The sequence below is a fragment of the Cervus elaphus genome, chromosome 23 (genome assembly GCF_910594005.1).
Source record: "Cervus elaphus chromosome 23, mCerEla1.1, whole genome shotgun sequence".
In the NCBI taxonomy this organism is placed as follows: domain Eukaryota; kingdom Metazoa; phylum Chordata; class Mammalia; order Artiodactyla; family Cervidae; genus Cervus; species Cervus elaphus.
In genome coordinates, this window is record NC_057837.1 from 72,255,573 (window position 1) to 72,269,009 (window position 13,437).

A 13,437-nucleotide genomic window follows, 5' to 3' on the forward strand; every position below is an offset into this window, starting at 1 on the left:
CACCAGTCTCTTAAACTCCTCTTCGGTGAAGCCCATGTCGCGCTTGGTCATCTGGTAATCAGTGTCTAGCGTGGACTTGAAGATGAGCGGGTCATCCGTGTTGAGCGAATAGTTAGCCTGGTCGTTTTTGAACCTGGATATGGGGGAGGGGAGCAAGGGAGAAGCACCCCCAGCCCCATTACTCATGGACGTCCACCCTCCTCTGAGCCTCGTGGCACCCTTGGACATGCCTGGAAGATCTCATCATTGTACAGAGGAAGAAACAAATTCAGAGAACTCCGGTGACTTGTCTTAAGGCCACAAAACCAGCAACTCAAGACTGAAAGCATGAAGCCAGGCTTAGAGCCAGCTAAAGGCAGGAGAGGAGCCAAGAAGAAGGGGGCTTGGGGTGGGCTAGAAAAGCAACACCCACCCCCAGCTATCATCCTCTCTAGCCTTCCCCTTCATAGCCGCCACTCTGGAAGAGTTGTCTGCACCCCTCCTGCCCCTACAATCCTCAGTCCCACTGGGATCTGACTCTTCAGACCCACCATGGAAACTGTTCTTGGCACCGTCTCTGACTGCCATCTTGTGGAGGCCAGAGGGCCTTTCCTAGCTCTTACCTCACCAGACTTGTGTCGCAGAATTTTATACTGTTGACCTTTTCCTTAGAATTCTCCGACACCACCACTTGGCTTTCCTTCTACCCATCCCTTCAGTATCACTGTCCTTCCGGGTTTCTCTCCTAGGCCCTCCTGCTCCACCACCTGCTGAGGGCTTCCCCTCTCCTTCAAACACCATGTCTGCTTAGACGACTCGGGTCTTCCTCCAGCTCACAGACTGTAGGAAGTCCTGTAGGTACCACTCACTTCACGTTCTAAAGCAGACTTTGGGCCCCCATTGTAAATGGAGCCCAAGCTCCTTTCCTTGTTATAATCTTGGCAGGCAGACCATCAGTGCTGGCCTGACTGTGATCACCCAGAGTTCTTGGTGAACTTCTCCTGGGTCAGCTTTGCCCTCCTGAGGCTTCTTCCAGGACACCCTGAAGAAGGGCCAAGGCCATGGGGTGGGACTGGATGGATGGGTAGGGGAACAGACTCTCCAGGGGGAAGTGTCAAGATGGTGCTGGGGGAATGCCCAGAGACCACGTGGGCAAGAGAGACTCATCTTCCTCATTGCTAGGAGGCAGAAGTTGGAGTGTGGATGTTCCCTTGTGGGTAACAGAGCATTCTGCTAGAGCTGGATGGGGCTATAGGGCCCCCAGCTCTGCTTTCCAACAGCTGAGTGACCTTGGCCAAGTTATACCACATCCAAGCTTTGGATTCCTCACTTGTCATAGGATGAGGACAATAATTCCTGCTTCCCAAGCACTGGAAGAGATTCTATACCCGAGAGACCCAGCGGGGCCAGCGCCCAGTGTCTGCACCCACTTCCCACCCTTGGCTTTCCTAGTAACAAAAACTGAGTGGGACCAGGCCTCACCGAACAACCGGGTGCTCCGTGTCCGGCTTCCAGGCGCCGGTGAGGTAGCTGGACCAAGGGCAGACCTGGAAGAGGCGGCGGGTGGCTGGCACGAACCTCCACATCCTCCCGGGCCACGCTGACCCCCTCCCCCTTCCCCTGGCCCCGGCCAGAGCCACCTGCCCTGGCAGCATGCTTGCCCTGGTCACGTCAGTGGCCTTGTAGCTGAGTCCAAAGAACCTGTCAGCCCTGGTTTTCTCCCCCACCTAGCAGCAATTAGGCCCGAGCCCACGCCCCCATGGCCCCTGACCCCACCCATGTGGCCCTGGCCACGCCCCTTACCTCTGGCCCCGCCCCACTTACACCGCCTCCCTGTCCTCCCCTCCCCGGCCCCTCACCTCGAAGTGCATGTTTTCCTGCCGCAGCCTGTTGTAAAGGGCTGCATCCTCCAGGGTGTGGTAGCCGTGCCCCAGCCTCTCGGTCTTGAGCGTGTCCACGGCCTGCGGACAAGCAGCGTGGAGCCCAGCGTGGGCCTCGGGAGCGGGGGGAGCGGGGAGAAGGACCCCTCCACCAACCCGTACCACTCACCTCTTTCACCACCTCGGCCGAGCCCACCTCCCCGGCGTGGACCGTGCGGTGGACGCCGCTCTTCACGGCCTCCTGGAAGGGCAAGGGCAAGTTCAGGGGCGGCCTGGGGTTCTCCCTGCGGGCCTTGCCTTCACCGCACCCTGGGGCTGAGTCAGCCTGGCCTGCTTCCAGAAAGGGAGGTCTGGGTGGGTTTTGTTTTTGTAATCACGTGTAAGTGGTCGCTCTCATTTATTAGACAGTTGTTATGTGTCAGGCACTGTACTTGGTCTGGATACCCGATGATAACATTCACAACTGCTCTGATACTTGTCTTACAGGGAGGGGCAAGGGATCACAACCGAGGTCAGACAGCTAGGAAGTGGGGGCTGAGCTCTGAAGCCAGGCAGACTCCAGAGCTCCTGTTCTCCACCCCAAGCTTCACCCCTTCCACAGGAAGGATATCATGAGGTTTTAAGAGGTTGGCTCCATTCAACCCCGTCATCCCACCAGTTGGAACAGGGCCAGAGAAGAGACCGTCTTGCCCAAGGTCACAGAGCAAATCATTAGGCAGAAAGGCTCCAACACAGGACCCCCAGCATCCAGTGGGGTTTTTTCCTTCATACCAGAGTTCCAATTTCTAGAGCCCCTTAGACAGCTTCCCTGGTGACTCAGATGGTAAAGAATCTGCCTGCAATGCAGGATACTGGGGTTCAATCCTTGTGTTCAGAAGATCCCCCGGAGAAGGGAAAGACTACCCACTCCATTACTTTTTGCCTGGAGAATTCCATGGACAGAGGAGCCTGGCGGGTTCAGTCCATGGGGTTGCAAAAGAGTTGGACATGACTAAGCCACTAATACTTTAGACCCAAGTCAAGAACACTTGGAAGCCCAGGGGGCCTTGGGATCCTCGGTCCATGTGACCGCTCCCTACTAGGGTGGAGATAAGCTCCCTGCATGCGGCTTCCCCATGCCTGCAGCTCCCCAACCTCCTTCCCCCAGGACCCACCGCGTAGGCCTGCACGTGTCCAGAGAAGAGGCTGCTGCCTTCAATGGTCTCATCTCCGGCCAGGTCAATGGCCACCACAGTCTGCTCTCGGTACTTCTTACACAGTTCCACCACCTCGGAGGACCAGCCTGTGGGCGAGATGCCCGCTGGGCCTCTGGCAGCAGCACGGAGGAGAACGACCTCCCACCCCACACACCCCTGCCTCCCACCCAAGGCCAGCGCAAGGCAGAGGGCCCCGGGTCCCGTCTTCCAGGCCTGACTCCATAGACTTCCGGGCCTCAGCGTCCCCTCCTTGCAGAGCGGACGCCACCCACTGTGGCACAAGGTCACAGGGATGCTTTTGCCAAGGCCCCACGGGTGAAACCCTGAGGGTAGGGCCTGGGCTCAGTAAAGGACAAAAGGCAGTTCTCTTTCTCAATCCCTGACACCACGTCAACTCAGCAGAGGGGCTGGAGGTCCACACAGGTTAACATTTAAACCTGAAACGTAACTCACACTCGTGTTACTAAACGTATTCCTAACTACTACACACTTGCAACCAGTGAGGTCATCGTAAAGAATGAACCACACCACAGACTCTGCAACCAGATGGCCCTGGCTTCCGATCCGGGCTTTGTGCTCTTCTGATTGAGCTTCTACCTCAGTTTCATCATCTGTCGAATGGGGATAAATGGTGGTCGAATTTATCGACTGCCAATGTCAAATTGGTCCTACCTCCTAGGCCCCTGCGAGGATTAGAGAAAATACAAGCCACTCTGTCCAGGGAGGCCCTGTGGGTTGACATCAGCCCCTCACTGAGGTCTCACTCCTCCGTAGGGCAGAGAATAGGGTGAGTACGGTCACCTCCTGTGACAAGGTGTATCTGAAGTCCAGAGAGGTGACGTGATCTGGCCAGAGTCACCCAGCCTTGGAAGCACAAGCCCTGGAGATGTGACCGGTGTCAGCCATAGGGAGACCCTTCAGGCCACAGAGCTCAGACCCTAGTCCCAAGTTCTGCAGCTCCAACAGGAGGGGGCGCAGCCCACAGAGTCTCCAGCGGGGACTGTGCACTGATGGGAAGGAACCTGGCTTAGGCGTCTCTCTATTGCGCAGGCTCCCTTGGTTTTGAGCCTTCTGCAGGTCACATGGCTCTCAGGCTCAGCCTCCCTGGGGAGCCAAGTCTGTTGCAGGAAGTTCTGAGCCTGCCTGGAAGGAAGCCCTGCCACGGTCCAGCTGATGGGCTCAAGGGAGACCACGGGGTGGAGGTGGGGGGACACAGAGGAGACCAGGTACGTCCCCCGTGCCCGGCCAGGTCACGGTGGTGGCATCAGATGGGCGGCCGGGGCCGGGGTCACACTCACTGGGCTGGTGGCGCATGCAGCACAGGATGGACCGCACCTTCACGCCGAAGTCCCGCTCCCCCTCCTGCAGACCCTGGCTCACCAGCGACACCACCTCATCCGGGGTGAGGTCCCCTCTGTGTGTGGGAAAGAGAGGCGTGGGCCCGAGACAAAGGCAGGCATAAAGGACAGAGGCTGGGACGGAAGAGGGAGGAGAGAGGAAGGAGGGGTCTTCCAGGAGAAGCCCTCGGCCCCACTAACCCACTGCCTCTGCGGAAAGGCCAAGGGAGATGGCCCCAAGGCCTAGGACACCCCCTTCCATCTTCCTTGGGTCTGGGGGGCTTTCAGACCAGGAAGTGCTGTCTCAACTTGGGGGGTCATCAGACAGCCCCCTACTCAAGACGGGGGCTAAGCTAAGCTAAGGTATTCTGACTCCCACTTGTCCACAAGTATCAGAGTCACGGCTAGAAGGGGGCAAGGTGATTGAGAGGCACCACGGGGGTCATCCCTGGGGTCTAGGCAGAAGGGGCAAGAATGGGTCATATCGCTTCAGCTACTGGGTGAGAAAGTGACCCCTAGATGTCACTGGATATGCAAATTCACGTTCCTAGACCACAGGCCCGTGCCCAGGACTACGGATGGCAAGACACAGCCAAACGCTTTGCCCAAGGTAAGAACAGAAGCCTGGGTGAGGGATGGGGACCACGTCCCTCATGGCAGAGTCAGGCCCATCTTGCTGAGGCTGCGGACCAGCTCAGGATGCAAGATCAAAGTCTTGTGTGGGCCAGGGCTCCCAGTGTGCCCCTCGGCCCCAGGCCCGGCCAGGCCACCCCACCACGGCCCTCCGGGGGTCACTCACTCAGCCTGGTTCCAGGGGATTGGCTCCACCTTGGAGTTGGCCAGCAGGTGCGGGCTGTAGCGCACCTCCACGTACACCACGTGCTCCTTGGCCTTCATCTCCACAAACTCGTAGGCGATCCTTTTGACGGCCTCCCGGCAGCCCCTGGGAAGGGAAGAGAGGGCTTCGAGACAACCTTCCCCAGGTCCCTTGGGAGCTCCAGGAGTGACAAAGCTGTCCCCAACCCATGGCAGACCAAACCCACGTGGGGCCCCCAATCTCTCATCCCCCAGCCACAAGCTCTGGAGAAGATCCTAGAAGCCCAGCACATCCTGTCAGCTCTGCTTCCCAACTTGATGCCAATCCTCACCCCCTCCAGCCCGGTTCGACCACCTCACCAGCCTCTCCATCTCCACACTTGCCTGGGTACAGCAACTACTGCAGTCTTTTAAAAATGGAAATCAAAGAACACCGCTCTGGGACTTCCCTGGTACAGTGCTTAAGAATCTGCCTTGCAGTTCAGGGAACCAGTGTTCAATCCCTGGTCAGGGAACCGAGATCCCATAGGCTGCCGAGCAACTAAGTTCACGTGCTGCAACTAGAGAGACCCTGCACCGCACCTAGAGAGTCCTGCACCAAACTAGAGAGACCCTGCACCACAACTAAAGTCCTGCACCTCAATGAAAGATCTCACATCACACCATGAAAGATCCTGAGTGCCGTAACTAAGACCCGATGCTGCCAAAAATAAGTGTCGCTCCTCCACTCTGAACCCTAATGGCATCCCACCTCATAGAGGAAATCTCAACTCCGAGACCCCGCCCACAAGGCCTGCATAATCCGGTCCCTGCCAACCTCCCCGCTCCTTCCTTGAGGCCTCCAGGGCCACCTTTGCACCCAGCGAACAGTCAAGCTAGTTCGCAGGTCGGGGCCTTTGTGTTTGCAGCTCCCTGGCCTGCAGGCTCCTCCTCGGATCACCCTGTCCTTCCTGCTCCCTCCATTCAGAGCCTGGCTCCAGCTTCACCTCCTCAGGGAGGCCTTCCCTGGCCACTTCATTTTAAAACAGCCCCTCGCCCGTCTCCAGCCCCTTCCCCGGGCTTCAGTTTTCTCCCTGCCGCTCATCGCCAGCTGACATGACAGATCACATGGTTTCTTTATTAGCCGGGTTTCACCTCCCCAACCTAGAACATAGTCTCCGTGAGACAAGGACCCTTCTGTCTTGTCATGGCTACGATCCCTCAGCCAAGAACAGAGTCCAGGACACTGCAGCCGCTGAAATATTTCTTGAGTGATAGATGTAGGACAGCAGGGAGGAGAAATAGGAGAAAAGGACACACAGAGGCAACAAAAGCAAAACTAGAGGGGGACTGCACCAAACTGAAGCACTTCCACGCAGCAAAGGAAACCAGGAGCAGAGAGACAGGCAACCTACCGAAGGGGAGAAAGTGTTTGCAAACCACACATGCGATAAGGGGCTAATGCCCCGAATGTGGAAGGAAGTCCTACAACTCAACAGCAAAGCAAACAACAACACAAAAACTGATTTAAAAAAAAAAAATAGGCAAAGGGGGACTTCCCTGTTGGTCCAGTTACTAAGACTCTGTACTCCCAATGCAGGGGGCCCAGGTTCAATCCCTGGTCAGGGAACTGGTCCCACAGGCCACAACTAGGACCCAGCACAGCCACATAAATAAATAGTTTTAGAAAATAGAGGACCTGAATAGACATGTGTCAAAAGACATACAAATGGCCAACAGGCACACAAGAAGGTGCCTGACGTCACTCATCACCAAGGAAATGCAGATCAAAACTGCCTTAAGCCTTCAGGAAGCTGGCTCTCTTCTGTCTTGTGGCCGAGAGATGGGAGCTGGGTAGCAGCGCAGGAGAGGCACCTCCGCCTGTATGTGAGCTCTGCCCGTCCATGTGTCCTGGTGCGGGGTGTCCAGGGGGAGGCAGCATGTGTACCATAGCATCTACTGATGGGCCGAGGATGGGCGCCCTGGGGGCCCTCCAGGCTGAGTCCAGAAGCTTCCAGAAAGCAGCCAGCAGCCTTGGCACACATCTTCCTTCCTTCCCCAGGACTCCTCATTCCTGTCCTGCCACTTACGCAGCCAAGGGCTTCTATCCGACTCACACACCCTCCTCACTGGTCCTCCAACAGCCTGTCCTCCAGACCTTTCCTTAGGTCCAGCCCTCTGGACAATAGCACACCTTTCCCTCCCAAGGATCCGTCCATACTTCCTCCTCCAGGCAGCCTTCCCTGCCTCCTCCAGCCCCCTCCACCTCATCCCCCTCTGATCTCCGGCAGCACTGACTGCCAAGGCCCAGTTATCGCCTGCCTTGGGAACCTCTGCTTCATGCCAGGAAGCTCTAGGTGACACCAGGACGAGAATCTGGGCTTCGCCCCTTGCCGGCTGTGTGGTCCTGAGTAAGGTCCTTCAACTTTTCTGAGCCTTCATCTCCTCCTCTGCCAACGAGGAGGGGGTCCAGCTCTCAGGACTGTGAACAACTACAAAGAGGACAGTTCTGTGAGCTGTACACATTACCTTCTTCTATGTCTAAGATAGTCTATTTTTTTTTTAATGGAAGGAATGAAAAATAAATTTAAAAATGGAAGGAATGAAAAGTAACATCAAACCAGCAGTGCCTGGCTGTCAATAAAGGTAGCAACTGTCCTAATAGTAACAGGGGGCTTGCTGAGGACAGCGCTGTGTCCATTCCAAACCCCAGCCTGGGAGGGAGAGGGTCATAAGCCTCATTGTCTAGATGAGGGAACCGAGGCCCAGAGAGGGCAAATCTCCCCAGTGTCGCAGTTATCTCATGAAAGATTCTGATACTAGGATCTGTGTTCTTAACCCCCCACATCCTGTCACTTTGCTATGGAAGGAGAGGAGTTTCAGCCCATCACACCCACTTTCCAGAAGGGAAAACCAAGGCCCAAAGGCATGGGAGATTTGCAGCAGGCGTGCAGCCAATGCTGAGAGGTAGAGCAGGGTGGCTCAGTGCCTTCCCCTGCCCCACAGGCTGAGGCATGCAGGCTGGGGGCCGGCAGCATGGCATGACGCTGCCCAGGGCCTGAGGGGTGGGAAGACTCACGCGATGGCAGGCATGTAGTAGTCAAACTTGGCCAGGAAGCCTGGGAGGCTGAGTGGCTTGTCCATGCCGATGATGTTCTGTAGCCCCTCTGGTGTGTCGGCGGGGAGGGGGACGCCCCGCTTCCTGGGGACGAAACAATGAGGATGGTAGATGACCCTGGGCAGGACCCTACCAGTTCCTCACAGGGGGCAGGTATCCAGCTCCTCCCTTTGGACAGATGGGAAAACTGAGGCCCAGGGCGTATAGAACCAGGACCCAAGTCCTTCCAGGACCTCCTGCCACCGAAGCCATGACCAGCCAACAAATCTCAAGGAGGACAACTGGTGTTAAAGCCCATTTAACACATGAACACACACACACACACACACACACACGGGTGTCTGGGGACATGCAAGGTGCAAGGGCAAGCTCGCTGTAGAGCTAGCTGATCCTGTGCCAGGTCAAGGGTTATCAGGGGCAAGAACTGCAGCACACAATGCCCGGGGCAGGGGCAGGCGCCGGACTTCCCCACCCCACCCTCCGGTGGCCGGCACATCAGAGAGGCTGGCCCAGCCCATTGTCCCGGCAGAGCACCGGGGCCTCCCCAGCTCTCTCCCCTCCCTGCCCACAGCCCCCCACATGTGGCCGCTCAGTACAGGCTGGCTGAGAACAGCCTTTCTGCTCCAGGGCCTCCGATTCTCCACAGAGCTCCCGGCCTCCTCCCAGCTGGGGCCCACTGGGTGCAATGCTGGGCTGGCTTCCTCACTTCTCTGCTCTTCTGGGCCCTGTCCTCAACCATGAGTGACCCCGGGCCTCAGTTTTTCCACTTGTAAGATAAAAGTGACAGGCAAAGAATCCCAGACAGTCAAGAGAGGCTTCTCCCATGAGGGTCAAGAGATCAAAGGAACTGTAGGAAACAAACAGGCAGAGAAAGTTTAAAAACCTTAAAACGAACAGCCTCAAGGAGAGGAGACAATGCTCCATCCTTGAAACGAGAACAGTCCTTTTTAAAAAGGGGACATTCAGGGAGGAAGAAAGAGCTTTCGGAGATCTAGAAGAATAGGGCCGTGAACATCAGAATGTAATAATAAAAGGAATGGAAAATAGAATTGAGAAAATCCTCCTGCAAGTAGAACAAAAGACAAGATAAAAAATGGGAGCAAATGATTAAGAATATTAAGTGATTCAACCAAGAGGTTCGGCCTCCAGTGACCGGCAGAGCAAGAACAGAAGACAGAAGGGATGACACTGCCAAAGAAATGGAAAATGGACCAAAGTGTTGCAGTCCTTTTAATAGCTTGTTATTAAAATACTAAAATGTTTCTCTACATAAATACCTGTTCCCTAAATCCCCCTAAACATGTCCTCTTCCACTTCAAGGTGACCCCAGGCCTCATGAGTGTCCTGTGGGTATCACCAGGGGTCACCCTGGTGCTCAAGCTCCTAGTCAGGCCTCCATCCCTGCCAGGTGTTCCCAGGGAAGATGATGCTCATGGTGTGGTCCTGGCACCAAGGTCAGGTGCTCAGTGCCCCCTGGGCCATCCCCTGCTGGCCAGCCTGCCTCAAAGTCACCCTCATGAGGCCATCCCCAGTCACCATGGCCTCTGCAGAGCCCGTACCAGTTGTTAGATGCTATATTTGGCATATCTTTCTGGGAGCTGGTGAGTGGAAGGCAGAGATGGTAAGGCTAAGCCTCCAGCTCCCTTTCCAAACACAGTGGCCACATTTGCCGCAGGCCCCCTGGACCAATCCAGAGATCCAGAACTTTTTTGTTTTTTTTCTTTTCTTTTTCTTTTGCTACTCCATATAGCATGGAGAATCTTAGTTCCCTGACTAGGGATCGAACCCGTGCCCCCTGAATTGGAAGTGGAGAGTCTGAACTGCTGGACCACCAGGGAAGTCCCAGATCCAGAGCTTTCAATCTTCTCCCTCTTCCCATTGCCATCTGAGGACCCACAGTGTGCTGGCCCTGGATAGATAGCCAAGACCAAAGCGACCCTTGTGTCTGACCACCCCCTTTGTGCCTCCCCCAAGCCCCACCCTCTCCTAGGCTCCACATTTCCTAATGTGGCTCATCCTTCCTGGTGCTAGTTAGGATAAAGACCCCACCTGCCAATGCAGGAGACACAAGAGACACAGATTCGCTTCCTGGATTGGGAAGGTCCCCTGGAGGAGGGCATGGCAACCCACTGCAGTATTCTTGCCTGGAGAATCCCAGGGACAGAGGAGCCTGGCGGGCTACAGTCCATGGGGTCGCAAAAGAATCGGACATGACTGAAGCAACTTAGCACGCACACACTCCTCCACACACTCAGTTGCCTGAACCCGAGTCAGGAGCCTCCCCCAGATGCCATCTCCCTTACTCATCAACAGCTGGTCCCCAAGCCCCAGTTATTTCATCCTAAATATTTCTCCCATTAGTCTCTTTTTCTCCACAGCCACCCAAGAGAGATCTTTTTGCCCCACAGATAGAGTGACCTGGGAAGGCTTTTTGGAGGAGGTGACAGTTAAGCAAAGAGTGAGATTGTCCTTTTTCCCTGAGGGAGCAGAAAGAGAGATACAGGCAGGTAGGATCAGAGCCCCGCTAGAGCCCCAGGAAAAAGCAATGAGAAAATTCCAGAGCAGGGCAGCTGCAGATCAGAGGGGGCCAGTAGTGGATGAACCAAGGGGCAGGCAGGGCCAGATGGGGGCTTCATAGGAGCTGGGACCTTATTCTGAAAGCCCTGGGAAGCCACTGAAGGATTCTAAGCAAGGGGGTGACATGCAAAGATGTACTTTTTAAAGAGCTCCTCCTGGCTGGGGTGTGGGGAACAGAGGAAAACCAGGGCAGAAGCCAGAGCTGCTGCAGCGGTCCCCTAGGAGACGGTCCAGCACCGCTCAGGGGACTGGGCCTCTGGAAGCTGCTAGACTAAGATGTAAAACTCCTCCCTGGGACCCAAGGTTGAGACAGGAAGGAACTGTTCCTAGGTCCCTTGCCACCTGGTGGCTCAAACAGTAAAGAATCCACCTGCAATGAAGGAGACCCGGGTTTGATCTCTGTGTCAGGAAATGCCCTGGAGGAGGGCATGGCAACCCACTCTCAGTATTCTTGCCTGGAGAATCCCATGGACTGCGGAGCCTGGAGGGCTGCATACAGTCAGTGGGGTCACAAACAGTCAGAAATGACAACTGAGTGGCTAACACTTTCACTTTTCACTTTCCCCTGCCACCCACAGCCACTCACGGCAGCCAAACCTCTCTCCACTGAGGGCCAAGCTCAGTTCTTAGATGGCTCCCCAGTCAGCCATGGTCATGCCCTGGTTGTTGCTCAATTCTCTGCCTTGCTTGGTGTTGAGATACACTAAGAGCCAAGAAGATTTCTTCTTCTTAGGATCCAAAATCACTGCAGACGGGGACTGCAGTCATGAAATCAGAAGACAACTGCTTCTTGGCAGGAAAGCTATGACACATCTAGACAGTGTGTTGAAAAGCAGAGACATTACTCTGCCCACAAAGATCTGTATAGTCAAGGCTATGGTCTTCCCAGTGGTCACATATGGTTGTTCAAGTTGGACCAAAGAAAAGGCAGAATGCCAAGAATTGATGCCTTTGAACTGTGGTGCTGGAGAAGACTCCTGAAAGTCCCTTGGACAGCAAGATCAAACCAGTCAATCTTAAGGGAGACCAACCCTGAATATTCACTGGAAGGACTGATGCCAAAACTGAAGTTCCAGCATTTCGGTCATCTGATGCAAATAGATGACCCATTGGAAAAGTCCCTGATGCTGGGAAAGATTGAGGGCAGAAGGAGAACAGGGCATCGGAGGATGAGATGGCTGAACAGCCTCACCGATGCAATGAACATGAAGCTGGGCAAACTCTGGCAGATGGTGAGGGACAGGGAGGCCTGGAGGGCTGCAGTCCATGGGGTCACAAGGAGCTGGACACGACTGAGCAACTGAACAAAAGGAACAACAAGAGCCCAATAAAGAGGATGAACACAGGCTTTGGTGTTCAAAGTCCATCCTCCTCCAGTAGGAACCAAGTCACCTTGGGCTGGAGCTGTCCCCCTGAGGACCTCCACATCCTTGTCAGTAAAACACAGATCGTACTTTCTTTTCAAGGTACAGGAAAGAACAAATGAGACTATTTGTGTGTCCAGGGAAAGATGGCAAACTCTCAAATCCAATGACCTGGGTTTAAATCCCAGCTCTTATTTAAAGGCTGTGTGATCTTGGGTAAGTTACCCAAATTCTTTGCTTATTAGGTCTGGCATGTTTGAGAACATTTGGCATGAACTAACCAAGACGTAGTAGAAGAGGTCAAAAAGATTAACACAGGCTTTGTAGACCTGCAAGGGCCATGTGTGGACACTGGCTTTGACCCCGAGCAAGTGGGGAGGGTCTGAGCAAGGAAGCGATCCAATTGCACAATGTTCTAAGATGATTGTTCTGACTCCAGTACTGTGGGGACAGTAGATGGGGGAGGTCAGGCTGGACACCTGGAGACCAGTCAGGAAGTCGTTGCAATAGTCCAGTGGCTCAGACCAGGATGGTGACAGGGAAGAGAGAGTGGTCAGATTCAGAATGGGCTTTGGAGAAGAGTGGCAAAGTCAGGAAGGAGATTGAGAAAGAAATTAAAGCTGCCAGAGACAAGATAGAATAAGAAGAAACAGGTGAGGGGATTCCCTAGTGGTCCAGGAGTTGGGACTCTCTAGTCTCACTGCCGAGGGTGGTCAGGGAACCATGATCCTGCAAGCCATGTGGCATGGGAGCCAAAAAAAAAAAAGAAAGAAACAGGTGAGAACACAGTCAATGAAGGCTCAAGGCACAGGGCAGGTAAAAGGCCACTGGATTTGGCTGGGGTGGAGGAGGCGTCAGACCAGACACACCCATGCTTCCCCCTCTCAGCCCCAGCCCACCCCACCGGGGAGGCCTCCAGCATGTTCTGTCCATATCCCAGTCTGACCGACTCCCCGGCCCCCTGCCCGCTGACCTCACGATCAAACTCCAGCTGGATCAAACCCACACCCCTCCTCTGGAGCCCAAAGAAGTGCCTAGATGGTTCCCAGGATGCCAAGTGGACGTGGGAAACAGGAAACCCGACCAGCTGCCCTACAAGGGCTCCTCCCTTTCCTCCTCCCTCTAACCTGCCCTGGACGCTCTCAGATTCTTGCTCCACTAATGAGCGTGATATGACCCCTCAATCGGTGC

At 55.0% G+C, this 13,437-nt stretch overlaps 1 protein-coding gene across 3 annotated transcripts in view; it reads right to left on the reverse strand.

Moving 5' to 3' along the window:
• Positions 1–13,437, reverse strand: part of ADA (adenosine deaminase) — an 81,764-nt gene that overhangs the window by 1,517 nt on the left and 66,810 nt on the right. For all 3 annotated transcript variants that reach the window (XM_043883193.1, XM_043883191.1, XM_043883192.1), the window contains 8 exons: positions 8,267–8,389; positions 5,192–5,335; positions 4,354–4,469; positions 3,014–3,141; positions 2,029–2,100; positions 1,839–1,940; positions 1,462–1,526; positions 4–133 (listed from right to left, as the gene is read on the reverse strand). In XM_043883193.1, the coding sequence (XP_043739128.1) occupies positions 4–133; positions 1,462–1,526; positions 1,839–1,940; positions 2,029–2,100; positions 3,014–3,141; positions 4,354–4,469; positions 5,192–5,335; positions 8,267–8,331 (822 nt within the window). In that variant the 5' untranslated portion in view covers positions 8,332–8,389. The remainder of the gene's footprint in view (positions 1–3; positions 134–1,461; positions 1,527–1,838; positions 1,941–2,028; positions 2,101–3,013; positions 3,142–4,353; positions 4,470–5,191; positions 5,336–8,266; positions 8,390–13,437) is intronic.